The sequence below is a fragment of the Lepisosteus oculatus genome, chromosome 7, assembly GCF_040954835.1.
Source record: "Lepisosteus oculatus isolate fLepOcu1 chromosome 7, fLepOcu1.hap2, whole genome shotgun sequence".
NCBI classification, from domain to species: Eukaryota; Metazoa; Chordata; class Actinopteri; order Semionotiformes; family Lepisosteidae; genus Lepisosteus; species Lepisosteus oculatus.
This window is the reverse complement of record NC_090702.1, coordinates 8,343,670-8,357,845: the sequence shown is the minus strand read 5'-3', so window position 1 is coordinate 8,357,845 and position 14,176 is coordinate 8,343,670. Positions and strand designations below refer to the sequence as shown.

The window sequence follows — 14,176 nt, the reverse complement described above, 5'->3', positions numbered from 1 at the left end:
TGAAAGGAATGAAAAGGAACACCTACAGTCTGCTCAGGGGGTATATTTTTAATATTAAAATTTTTGGAGTAGAGTGGTTAATTATGTAAAAAACTAAAAGAAATGGACTGTGTGCCTTTAAATGTAAGAAGTCTCGGCATGCCTACAGCTCTGGTGTTATCTTCTGCAGCCTAGGCCTTTCTGTCACTCATGGTGTCCTGACTCATTCTGCATTGATCTGCAATTTAATCTCACTCAATATTAGGCCCTAGTAAAGACTCCCTTTGTATGTACAGCTAATATACACCTGAAATAGAGGGCTCCTCTCCCTTTTCCCTCTATCATGCCTAAACCCCAAACTGAGCAGTTGCAGCTTTTGCCCTCTCTCTCCCCTCTTTGTCTTCTACCTGCTCTGCCTCCTGAGTGGCTAGCAAGCCTGTGTACCTAAAAAGGGCAATAAAACCAGTGAACTGCAGTTCCAGTCTCCCACTTCTCTTAATACACCACTGTCTGCGCAAAGGGAAAATGGGGGAATCTCTACAGTGTTTTTAAATAATTATTGTTATGACATGGATAGCTGAAGGGTAAGCCTTGGTCATTTTACTGACAGACTAGTCAGTTAGTACTACTGCACATTGGTGGTGGTGCAGGGGAGTCCCCATTACCTGTAAAGCGCTTTGAGTGGAGTGTCCAGAAAAGCGCTATATAAGTGTAAGCAATTATTATTATTATTATTATTATTATATTAGTAGTATTAATCCAAAAGCAAGAGCTCAGCATTCTCCGGAGGTTGGTGCCCAGATGACATAATAACATAATTTGATTAGCCCTATACAATTTCTTGTATGTGGAATTTGTCTTTTCATATACCCCAGGTTGCTCTCCATGAGACACAGACACAGAGAGAAGATTGGGGCCAGAGCACAGAGTCTGCCATTTATACAGCACCCATGGAGCCACTGGGGTTAAGGGCCTTACTCAGGGACCCAATGGAGTAGGATTCCTCTACCAGCTGCAGGATTTGAACCAGCAACCTTCCAGCCACAGGCACAGATCCTTAGCCACAGAGCCACCGTTCTGCCAAACAGATCCACTGCTCTGATTGAGGAAGGACGGAGCTGGTTAAAAGAAATAGAGGCGATGAACAGGACTGAGCAAAAGGCAGGCCCAGCTGTCGAGACTGCGCTGCTGTGAGGACACAGCTCACAGGGTGAGCGCCCCCTACAGGTCCCACTAGCACCTCTTCTAGCTTTAACCTTATCTTTTCCCAGGAGCTCTCCTATCCAGGTACTGACCAGATTCACACCCGATTACCTTCAGTGCACTGCCATTTGTGAGTTGCAGGGTGATATAGCTGCGGGCTTATATTATAGTATCTTAAGTGTGATGATTGATAGTTTTTCTCAGTTTATCCAAAATGTTATGAATTTAAATCATTTAATTATTATAGTTATAAGAACTTAATCTCCAAGTATACTTGTCCATCCATCCATTTTCTAACTACTTCTTCCAGTTCAGCATCTCAGAGGAGCCAGAACCTATCCTAGAAAGAGAACAGACAAAGTACACACAGATCACACCCCAGGTGCTCGAATTGAACCTATGCCCCAGGACTGCGAGGCAGCAATGCTACCCAAGTATACTTGTATGGTGATTAAAAATGTTAAAATAACAGCTACTTGTGGCTCAACATTCAATTTTAAGTTTACGTTTTTAAGTGTTTTTGTATTGAGCCCTGTTACCACCCAAGCAGTTTGGAACAATTAATAATTCCTTCATGTCTTGACTGCTATTGCTTATGTAAATCTATTGCATGACAGTTTCTTGAACGTATAATCATTCAATACTGAAAATGAATGCAAGTAACACACTTAATTTCTGTAATTATTTGCTTGCAAATAAATTCTAAATGTCAGCTCATTACAGTACTTGCTATGATGGTTAATGAAGCCTTAGAAACTGGGAATTGACACAATTGAAGCACAGCAGGCAAAGGCAAAGCCAATGAAACAGATTGCTGTGAAACAGAAGAGCATCTGGAAATGTATAATGCACTATTCAGATACCTGAAAGGTAATTAAGTTTTATATTCTTTTTCATTTAAAGGTGCAGGAGATTCCTGCACGTTCCTTGTGTTGAAAAATTAATCTTACATAAGAAGTTACAAACTACAGTAAATTGATATTTATGAAGACAAACCTTTTTTTCCTTTTTATTTAGTATAATAAAGTTTTTAATAACACTGGGAATATGATGCAAACTGAAGTGATGGTTCAGAGTCGTTTTTTAAACATGCCGGGAAAAATTCCAGAGAGGTACCCCACAAATTTATCCAACCAATTCATTTTTTAGTTAAAGCCCCACAGAAATCTGATCACAGATGAAGTTCTTGTCCAAGGTTCAGCTACCTCGCTGTTCACAGTTTGATTATTTGCTTTTGCAGCACTCCAGGTGCTAGTGTGTCAGTTTCTGTTATCAAATACATGGACTCTGCGTGCATTTTATAGAAAAAATAAATGATAAAATCCCAGTTTCCCCCCTTTGTGTATGATTCCACAAAGAACACCAAGTTTACAAGGCAGACAACGTGAAGTTGAAATGAATGCAGGGCTCAAAAGGTTGAAAGAAAATACTTCTTGTGATATACTGTACATTTAAAGAGCAAGTATACTGTATATTGTTCAATGTTTTACAAACAAAAGGATAAGGAAATGTGCCTGATTTTTTCTCTTGCATTCTAACATTAGTATACACTACAACATGTACTTTCCATCACCAAAACGTCTTTCTTATGGTGGACTGAGCATTTCCGAAACTTGTAGCACATTGTTTCAAGTAAACAGCTGTGGGAAAACTATACAAAAAGTTAAAACTCTAAAAGGTGAAGATTTAGCTTCTGTGAATCTGAATTACCTGCTCTTCAGCCTACTAGGCCCACTCTTCATTGTTCATTCCATGTTTTTTTCAACCTGTAAGAAAAGAAGAAGGAAGACAAATGGAACTGTGAGATTCCAAAAATTAAAACCACAAAAACACCCAGACAAGAAGACAAAACTCACTCTGAAATACTGTAGCTCTCAGAACCAAAGGAACTGGATTAAAAGGAATGTTTTTGTATGTTAAAGATATATAGGAAACAGTGCAGAGGCAACCAAATCATAGACAAACAAAGAAGCCAATGGAGAAGAAAGAAATGCTCTCAAATCCTAATAAAAGTCTCAGAAAATAGTGAATACTGTATATTTTTGAGCTCTTTCATACTGTACAGTAATTCTGCACTGCAAAAATAGTGCAGAATTAATTAACAGGTGGTCCTGTTAATTAATCAAGATTATTAGTTATCTCGGGCACTCTAATTTTATGGAAAAGGTGAATTAGACTTCAATGAAGTGCTAAATTGTGATAATCCTATCTGGCTTTTTCAAATGCACTACCTTTGGGAACATGTTTCCTAAGGAAAATGGCTATGTCTTCAGTCCTGACCTATGAGTGCATTGGAGTTTAACACTATGCTACCTGTGCTACCTTTAAGTATCAGGCTTGCATGCAATGGGTACATCAAGATATGGATCAGATTGAATTCCCTGCATTCTCTTAATCAATACTTGTACCTTCCTTAGGAACCCATTGTATGTCTCTGCTTCACTGCTTCTTGTCCAAAGAAATCTCATCACTCTCCAGCACCTCTGTCATGGTACCAACTATGTTGGAGATTCCACTTCTGGTCCTGCTTTCATTGGAACATGTGAAAGCCATATAGATGCTGAACCATTCTCCTGATTCCATGGGAACAATGGATCTGCAAATGACAAGAATCGTTGAGCTGCTCAAATATTAACACCAGGTTTTTACACCGCTGATTCCACAATTAGGGCCAAAACCCTTGTATCTGTTGCAGTACATCTGCAAAGACCCTTGATCATGCTTGCAGACATCTTGTCCAGGACAGGCCTGCTGGAATCATGTCTCCATACTCAAGTGGTGGACCTTGTATGGGCTTGGATTGAAAAGGCAGACACTAGGGTTTAGGATGGCCTGGGCACATTGATCCCTTAGTGTAGAGGTGGCCTTTCTCCAGTAACCTTTATTCTGGCATTTGTTGAGAAAACCAGAAAGGAATGCTGACTGTGCACCTTGCTTGGTGGCTTTCTGGGGTACTTTACACAACTCTATTGCAGTTTTACCACTTACAGTACATGTGGTAGATTCCTAGAGAAAATCAGTCGCCACTTCTGTCCATTCAGTTCTGAACTTGAGATAGTTCTCCTAGTGGCACTAGGTGTAGTATGTGTTGGTGTTTACCTTGGTTGACAAATACTCCATGCTCCAGGCTGACATGAAAGGATGCATTAATTAATCCAAGTAACTCGGTTAGTTGCCACTCTATTATTCGAGGATCCAAGAATTATATTGAAAACCCAATGGTATGGACGTTTCCTGAAAAAGATTTCCTGCCATCAAATGAGTTAAACTTGTGTCAAAGGTATTTAGTGATTGGCACAAGACTGGTCAGGATAACTTCAGGACATATTTGGTACACCAATGGTAGAAAAAGTAACATATGCTATTATAAAACTACTGCACTGTATATCAACAGGAAAACCAAAGGCAACTATGCGTAAGGGTATGTGTAAAAACCCTTAAGCTTTAACTGCTAGTGAGAGAGCAGTTATGATTGAAATTGTTAACCAAAAAATAAAAAAGTCTAATTTATTTTTTGACAGCATCATATTATGAAAGTCAGTCTATGAAAATACTTGTTTACTCTGCAGCCAAGAAAGTTAACATTAATTATACACGTGAATACCACAAACTGTACCTGTAATTCAAGTTCTCTGTATTCATGTTAAATGTGGGGAACAGAACAGTAATACACTGTTTCCCTCTAGTGTTTATTAGACTACACTACAACATACAGTATTTGACATCACAGGCATGTGAAACTCATGTTCTTCAGGGCTAGAGCATCTTCTTGTATTTGATTAATCCATTCTCTTGATTGTATTAAATGTTCTTTGTGTTATACTTTACTGTGAAGCAGGACTGGAGTAGTACATTATTGGCATAATCTGTTGTATTAGGTTTCAGGAGTTAATTTACCTGTAATGAAGAAAACTTTAAAAATATTAGATGTTTCTTTATTTTCCCCTGACAGTTAAGATTGTTCTACAAGCTTAGATTGTTCTACAAGCTCCATTGTCTATGGAATATGGCCTCTGGTCACACTCCAGTGACAGTATGGCCACACCATTTAGGGTGCTCTGTGAATCTTTGAAAGTGTTGTCTGAAAGGCTGCATCTTTTACAGCATACAGGGAATTTTGTACTAGGATGAATCCCTTTGAGGGATGATTAAATATTGGATATTCAGTATTGGATAGTTCCTTTAAAGTCACCCACAGCCTCAATCCTTTTTTGTGTTATTTTTCTTAACCAAGAGGCAAACAAGTCAAGTTTTTGTTTGATAATCTGACATCGAAAAAGAGGAACCATTGATGTATATTGTTAAGGCAGTACATTTTATTTTGTGTAACAAGTGACATATTCCTAAGTAATAGAAATCTAAGTGTTAAGTGGAACTGAATATTCTCCTACATAATTTAATTTTATGAAAACCAAGTAAAAGTGATTAACTATTTTGACAATACTGTGTCCTGCATCTAGAGAGCTTAAAGAACATGGGTTATATTACATCCCTAAGAAAAGTTACAAATAATAAGAAGCAATTTTTGCTCAAGTTTGTTAGATAGTTAGTAGCTAATTTATCCTAAGATTTAATCCAGCTGGTTATTTAAAGTAGCCAGAATATCAGCTTTAAACAATGCAGTGTAGCTTGTTCCATACGGTATCACGTGGTGTCACGTATCATTTGACGCTCTGCCGGAAACTATCCGGCGTCGCCTTGTAAAACCGCCAGGGGGAGGTTAACCTCTCATTTACAGCATTTGAGCCTTTAATTTTGAACTGTGTATTACAGCATGTTAATCATCAGTCATTAAAATGTTGGTATATTTTATGAAAGCAAGATTGCTCAGTTGGACAAAAGTACACAACCTACCTTTATCAGAAATATTTATGCATCAAAGCCTTTACTGAAGAAATTACTAATAGTATTAATAATGGATGACTTTGGACAAGCTGTATACTCAAAGTATAATTTCTTTAGCACATTTGTACAAGCACTTGGAATCTGTCCAAGCCATACTTTGTCAGGCATTTTGTTTTACTTCAACGGGCATAAAAACTTCCTTGCTTTTAACAGGGCGTTTCATAATTTCTAGCTACGAAAATGATTTAAAATGCGACACCTATCATTCAACTAGAGCTTAAAATATCACAAGGATCCTCAAGAGCACAGCAAAGAGTGTATTAAAAGACACTTGTATTTATCAACGCTTTCTTTTCCGTATACCAGATTTTATGGAACCACTTCAGAGGGGTGTCAGCTAGTCAGATTCCAGGAATCGGCACTTTAAAGGAAAAATACACACCGGTATTCCATTTCTCCCTAAACATTGTAAGCTTCGAAGTCTTTAACTAACGTGATACCGGAGTAAACAAGCATACTTTTAGAATTTGATTAAAGGGGAATATAATATGGAATCGCGTATCTAAAGAATTTAATAACGGTATGATTATATCCGTGTACTGCGACAGGGCTGTGTAGGGCTGTTTCGCCTGCCTGTTCATGCAAGCTGTCTTGTAGCCTACTGGTCTAGGTGCATGACTACCAACTGGCAGGCTGTGTGTTGAAATTCAGCTGGTGCTGGACTTTTATTTTAACAAACATTTCTTCAAAAAAATAGGTAAGCGATATTATGGACAATCAATTGACTTTTATATTTCAAAATATCGCAACATGATCGATATTTGCGATATTTTGAACATATCTTCCCTTCTGACAGCGGTTCCTGCTTCTATTGTGTGTGTGTGTGCAACAGAGTAAATTTTTATAGAGAAATGGAGGCTGGACAGTATGCGTTACAATATAAACATTTATATTGATTTAAATCGTGTTCTGATTTAAATTGCAAACGCGTGTTTAATTATGTGTTTTTTAATCATAATCAGGCTAATGCATTTCTACATTTACTGTATGAACCAGCTTAGAGGTTCATACAGAAAGTCAGCTTGTGTTTAAATTGAGTGTAAGGTAATTTATGCTTCTAAAGTCATGGTCAGTATTTATTATTGTACTGTGCTGTAAACATTTTCTGTGCCTAGTCACATTATTTTATAGCGTTTTGATTGTGTTATTAAATCCGGTGGCGCTGTGTGTTAGTTTCCTGACTCCCATTATTTAAACTGCGACACTGATCATTCATCTCTAAATAAACTTTATTTTATATAGCGTTTTAAGCGAATAGGTAATTAGATTGCTCATAAACCTAATCGCTTTTTCTACATAAACACAGCGTGATTGCTCTCTGAAAATGCTTTTCCTTTATTTTTAAAGTAGGCTCAGATTTCAGCTATAGATCGTATTATTATAAACTTTCTTGGAAAAATGTATTCTATGTAAACCATGTTTGCTATTAATTCATTTAGGGCTAAGATACGTTCATTGTCTTCCAATCGAGTCGAGTTGACATTGGAAGCCTGCCACACCCGGACTGTTAAACCAACGCATTAGCACGTCAAAGCCCATTGAGCCAGTATTGGCTTTAGTATTCCCCCCTTCTCCCCTCAATTCAATTCAATTCAAGGTGTTTTATTTGCATGACAGATGGGTACAAGCAGTGTTGGGTATGTATATTGTAACGCTTACGGCAGACAGGCACTGTGTAAGAGCCGACGCACCAGAGCAGCGCACTGAGGGAGCGTCTGCATTTATAACTTAGTTTTTAAAATTAGTCAAGCAATATGAAGCATCTCCTTTTACTTAGTGCCTGAGCATACTGCAACGCGTGTGAAGTCCATAAACGATATTAATTTTGGAACTTAAACATACAGTATATGACTGGTCTCGGTACTTTAAAGAAAACATACACACCAGTATTCCATTTCTCCCTAAACATTTTAAGCATCGAAGTCTTTAACTAAAGCGATACCGGAGTCAACAAGCATACTTTTAGAATTTGATTAAAAGGGAATATAATATGGAATCGCGTATCTCAAGAATATAAAGACCAGACAATCGCAAACTCGTTTTCAATAAAATTATTTTATTCATTCAGCAGTTTGTGAGAGGGACATCCAGCAGGGAGAGACACACACACCGGTTTTCATTGACAAAATTGTTTTTTTTTCAATTCCTCTTGTCTAACAGGAATGTTTTGTTTGTGGACAGACTGTTAGACAAGAGGAAAAGACCGCCTCCTCCTACGAAGCATTTCGTTGATCCGATCACGAATTATTTTCCAGTCGTACGCAATAAGGGTTGAGAATCTCCGATTCACCATCGTACTAATGGTTTCCCGGAGATTGCAAGGCAAGGCACTTTTGCCTCTGGACCCATCGAAATTTACAGACGTGGTCCACCCCCAGTAAATTTCAAAAGTCACAAGATTTCGAAACACGAGGGCGGCGTAGCGGTCGGCTCTTGCTTTCCCGTCTATGCAGATGCACTGCAAGTACAACCCCCCCTCCATCTCCTGGGTGATGGGTAGCAGTTGGACATCTGGGAGAATTATTCGTCTCACTGGCGTCTGTGAATTCCGCTGTGCTTCCTGGGGGGAGACAGACGGCGGGGACAACATCAACAGATTCCTGCGCGGTGGTGAACTGAGAGGCCGGGATGGAGTGTCCTGAGGCGGTGTGTGCTCTGCGGGGGGCAGAGCTTCCGCCAGGCATTGCAACCTGCGCGGCGGGGAGAGGCACTTTTCGGGAGACAGCTGCTCAACTGTTTGACTGCTGGAACATACTGTCTCCTTCCTCTGCATTTTCAGGAGTGTCTCTAGCCTCCCAATCCTCCCCAGTAATGCATCGTACTGCTCCCGCTGCTGCCGAAATGTCTCCACACAGGTGCTGCTTCTACAGGTTGGCACCCTGGCCAGTGGCCGAGAGCAGAGACCCACGGCCTGTGGCAAAATAACATAATTCATGTAAGAAATAGTCACACAGCAGTATTCATCAGTCGCGGAACAGAAGTCAAAATAAACTTTTCTTTTTTTCCGTCTTACCACTTTCTTTTTTACTGTCCTGGTGGTAGATCGTTTCGCCCGTGCGGTGTTTTTTTGAAGAACAGGCTACGAAGAAATAATTATAATTGAATTTAAAATTCAAAACGGCAATAATACCTTGTAATATAAGCTCTAATCGCGTATTTCAGATGAAGTCTGCTGTATTTGCTTACCCTTCGCTCTTTGGAAGCTGGGGCGGCAGAAGCACCCCGTCTCTTCCCGTAAAAGGCCTCGGTCTCCATAATGTACTATGATCGCTGTAGTGCAGGTTCGTAGTTTTTTTTTTGTGATGGGAGCTCACCCAATCCCTTGGTGTCTTTATGCTATATTCACATGTACGGCTAGAGTGTGTTCATTGTCTTCCAATGAAAGGCGGGTGCCTTTTGCCGAAGTCGGGAGACATTGGAGGCTTGCCACACCCGGACTGTTAAACCAACGCATTAGCACGTCAAAGCGCATTGAGGACCCGGGCGCAATAGTTGTTTTGTCCCTTGATTTACTGATCTGCATTAATTAAATCTTGTCAGTCAGGTCTTTTTTTCTCTATTTCAATTGTCGTTTACACATGCACGACTTTAAAAGCTAGCAAGACAGGTTTCGATTCACATTAGCTGGCGAGCCTTGTTAAAAAAACAATGATAATGTAACATGCCACTGTTTGTTCATGAACAAAGTTATACTGAGATTTCCTTAGATACGTGATTAAAAAATAAATAAAAATTTGAATCTCCTGCGGAACACATTCCATAAGAATCAGCGGTTCTACAACATATATCGCCTTTAAAGGTGGCTTCTCAAAACGCTTTACGGGATAAAAACAACCAGAACAGCAGCAACAACAATATTGTATTTCATTGCACTTTGAAAACCAAGTAATAACTTAACTCAGTACGTGCAAACGTTTTGTATGTTGCTGTCGTGAATGCCTGCGTACCCATAAGTATCTTATTTGCCTTGAATACTGTCTACAGTATATTTGTCCCCTCAATTATACAATATCTCCCTCAATTCAATTCAATCCAAGGTGTTTTATTTGCATGACAGATGGGTACAATTTTTGTTGGGAATGTATACTTTGATATTTACACCCGTCGCGGCACCGAGGGAGCGTCTGCATTTATAAATTAGTTTTTAAAATTAGTCAAGCAATATGAAGCATCTCCTTTAACTTTTAAGTCCCTTACTGTATTTTTGTATTATATTCCCTATTAATCAAACTCTAAGAGTATGTATCGGCTTGTCAGTCAGGTCTTTTTTTCTCTATTTCAATTGTCGTTTACACATGCACGACTTTAAAAGCTAGCAAGACAGGTTTCGATTCACATTAGCTGGCGAGCCTTGTTAAAAAAAAACAATGATAATGTAACATGCCACTGTTTGTTCATGAACAAAGTTATACTGAGATTTCCTTAGATACGTGATTAAAAAATAAATAAAAATTTGAATCTCCTGCGGAACACATTCCATAAGAATAAGCGGTTCTACAACATATATCGCCTTTAAAGGTGGCTTCTCAAAACGCTTTACGGGATAAAAACAACCAGAACAGCAGCAACAACAATATTGTATTTCATTGCACTTTGAAAATTGCATTTGAGCACGGTTTTTGACTTTTTTTAAATTGCATTTTGGGCGCGGACAGCACATACAAGGGTTAATGAACTGCGCCAAGAAATTTAAAATAGTTTTCTTTAGGTGTGAGGGTAGGAGTGGACCGCAGCAGGCATAATCAGCAAACCAGGAAAACAAAGAACAGGACAGGTGAGATGTGTATCCAGAAGCGAGTGATCAGAAAAAGGAAATGGTGTTACGCCCAGGTTTTCGACCCAATTGTTTTAACTTGCTAATGCATCAGACACATTTCCTGGCGTATTGTGTTTTAAATAAAATAGGAGTGTCTTTCCCTGGCATTAGCTCATCGGTATGGTGTAAGTTTTATCTGTACCATACCATACAGTATATAGGTACAGAATTCAAGCTGCACCACTGTATCGCTTTGGTAAGGGGACGGACAATGACCAAAATCACGAAGACTCTCTCACACCAAATAATGAAGATGAAAAGAAATGGGAAGTCAACACGGGACATTGTACAGCAGTTGGCTTCGATGGACATCTTCGTTTCTGAAAGCACAGTGAGACGGCATTATAAAGGGGAGAGGAGGCAAAGAGAATCTAAACCGAGGACGATTCAAAGGTAAATAAATTTCTAAAAATACCTTTCTTGCATGTAAATACAACTACGCACATTATTTTTAAAACTAACTGCGGATCTCTTTTTTTTTCAAGTCCTATTGTGCGAGCTATCGACAAACTGACCGATGAAAATGATGAGCTACCGGCGATTCAAGTCCAAAGACGGCTATGGGCTGACCTCGGTGCGAATATAAGCCTGACATCGATAAGAAGAGTACGCAGGAGGCTTAGATGGAGATACAGAAAAAACAACCCCATGGTAAGGCTAAAAAAACAAAGAGGAAAGACTCAAGCAAGCGCTCCAATGGATTGAACAGGGGGAGGCATTTCAGGATGTACTTTTTACCGACGAAACAACAGTGGCTCTGGAACAGTTTTCAACAATGGCATTTTGCAAAAAGGGGAGACGTGTGGACAAGCCAAAGCCCAAACATCCACTGAAGGTTCACGTCTGGGGGGGTATATCTAGAAGAGGCCCGGGACCACTTCTTATTTTCGAAGGAATTATGGACCGTGTATTCTTCAAGGAAGTCGTGGTCACACAGCATGCAGCCCCATATATCAGGGAGCAGTTTGGATCAAGGCACCGTCTCTTTCAAGACAACGATCCGAAACACACAGCAGCAAGGGCGAGGCTTATAGCAGAAGGAGTGAAATGGGTGAAAACTCCAGCCGAATCCCCAGATCTAAATCCGATAGAAATGGTTTGGCATTCGTTGAAAGACTACGTTCGGAAAACCGCTAAGCCCGTCACAAAGCAGGAACTGATCGATGCGATCTATAAATTCTGGGAGGAAGAACTGACCGAACAAAATTGTAACAATTTTATTAACAGGCTGTTTCGTGTTCTTCCTAGGATTGTTGACCGGGGCGGGGGACATTCGGGAATGTAAGTCAGAGAAAGACAGTCTCACGTTTGTTAATTATATTTTCTTTCTTTCATTATTTCTTCGTAGCCTGTTCTTCAAGAAAACACCGCACGGGCGAAACGATCTACCACCAGGACAGTAAAAAAGAAAGCGGTAAGACGGAAAAAAAGAAAAGTTTATTTTGACTTCTGTTCCGCGACTGATGAATACTGCTGTGTGACTTTATTTCTTACATGAATTATGTTATTTTGCCACAGGCCGTGGGTCTCTGCTCTCGGCCACTGGCCAGGGTGCCAACCTGTAGAAGCAGCACCTGTGTGGAGACATTTTGGCAGCAGCGGGAGCAGTACGATGCATTACTGGGGAGGATTGGGAGGCTAGAGACACTCCTGAAAATGCAGAGGAAGGAGACAGTATGTTCCAGCAGTCAAACAGTTGAGCAGCTGTCTCCCGAAAAGTGCCTCTCCCCGCCTCGCAGGTTGCAATGCCTGGCGGAAGCTCTGCCCCCCGCAGAGCACACACCGCCTCAGGACACTCCATCCCGGCCTCTCAGTTCACCACCGCGCAGGAATCTGTTGATGTTGTCCCCGCCGTCTGTCTCCCCCCAGGAAGCACAGCGGAATTCACAGACGCCAGTGGGACGAATAATTCTCCCAGATGTCCAACTGCTACCCATCACCCAGGAGATGGAGGGGGGGTTATACTTGCAGTGCATCGGCATAGACGGGAAAGCAAGAGCCGACCGCTACGCCGCCCTCGTGTTTCGAAATCTTGTGACTTTTGAAATTTACTGGGGGTGGACCACGTCTGTAAATTTCGATGGGTCCAGAGGCAAAAGTGCCTTGCCTTGCAATCTCCGGGAAACCATTAGTACGATGGTGAATCGGAGATTCTCAACCCTTGCTGCGTACGACTGGAAAATAATTCGTGATCGGATCAACGAAATGCTTCGTAGGAGGAGGCGGTCTTTTCCTCTTGTCTAACAGTCTGTCCACAAACAAAACATTCCTGTTAGACAAGAGGAATTGAAAAAAAACAATTTTGTCAATGAAAACCGGTGTGTGTGTGTCTCTCCCTGCTGGATGTCCCTCTCACAAACTGCTGAATGAATAAAATAATTTTATTGAAAACGAGTTTGCGATTGTCTGGTCTTTAAATTCTTGAGATACGCGATTCCATATTATATTCCCCTTTAATCAAATTCTAAAAGTATGCTTGTTGACTCCGGTATCGCTTTAGTTAAAGACTTCGATGCTTAAAATGTTTAGGGAGAAATGGAATACTGGTGTGTATGTTTTCTTTAAAGTACCGAGACCAGCCATATACTGTATGTTTAAGTTCCAAAATTAATATCGATATGGACTTCACACGCGTTGCAGTATGCTCAGGCACTAAGTAAAAGGAGATGCTTCATATTGCTTGACTAATTTTAAAAACTAAGTTATAAATGCAGACGCTCCCTCAGTGCGCTGCTCTGGTGCGTCGGCTCTTACACAGTGCCTGTCTGCCGTAAGCGTTACAATATACATACCCAACACTGCTTGTACCCATCTGTCATGCAAATAAAACACCTTGAATTGAATTGAATTGAGGGGAGAAGGGGGGAATACTAAAGCCAATACTGGCTCAATGGGCTTTGACGTGCTAATGCGTTAGTTTAACAGTCCGGGTGTGGCAGGCTTCCAATGTCAACTCGACTCGATTGGAAGACAATGAACGTATCTTAGCCCTAAATGAATTAATAGCAAACATGGTTTACATAGAATACATTTTTCCAAGAAAGTTTATAATAATACGATCTATAGTTGAAATCTGAGCCTACTTGAAAAATAAAGGAAAAGCATTTTCAGAGAGCAATCACGCTGTGTTTATGTAGAAAAAGCGATTAGGTATATGAGCATTCTAATTACCTATTCGCTTAAAACGCTATATAAAATAAAGTTTATTTAGAGATGAATGATCAGTGTCGCAGTTTAAATAATGGGAATCAGGAAACTAACACACAGCGCCAC

At 40.1% G+C, this 14,176-nt stretch overlaps 2 protein-coding genes across 3 annotated transcripts; one reads left to right on the top strand and one right to left on the bottom strand.

The window, feature by feature from the left end:
- Window positions 1-8,126: 8,126 nt before the first annotated feature.
- Window positions 8,127-9,553, bottom strand: LOC138240758 (uncharacterized). Its single transcript, XM_069191968.1, has 3 exons — window positions 9,274-9,553; window positions 9,101-9,166; window positions 8,127-8,998 (listed from the first exon to the last, which is right to left on the bottom strand). The coding sequence occupies exons 1-3, from the start codon at window positions 9,340-9,342 to the stop codon at window positions 8,273-8,275; spliced, it is 861 nt and encodes a 286-aa protein (XP_069048069.1). The 5' UTR covers window positions 9,343-9,553; the 3' UTR covers window positions 8,127-8,272.
- A 1,189-nt stretch (window positions 9,554-10,742) lies between these two features.
- Window positions 10,743-13,215, top strand: LOC138240757 (uncharacterized). Of its 2 annotated transcripts, XM_069191966.1 has the most exons (4): window positions 10,743-11,296; window positions 11,389-11,554; window positions 12,252-12,317; window positions 12,422-13,214. In XM_069191966.1, exons 1-4 carry the CDS (start codon window positions 10,902-10,904, stop codon window positions 13,145-13,147), a joined length of 1,353 nt encoding a protein of 450 aa, XP_069048067.1. In that variant the 5' UTR covers window positions 10,743-10,901; the 3' UTR covers window positions 13,148-13,214. The 2 variants fall into 2 exon arrangements, with proteins under 2 accessions (XP_069048067.1, XP_069048068.1); XM_069191967.1 differs by lacking the exons at window positions 10,743-11,296; window positions 11,389-11,554 and adding an exon at window positions 11,626-11,954 and having other exon boundaries at window positions 12,422-13,215.
- Window positions 13,216-14,176: the final 961 nt, after the last annotated feature.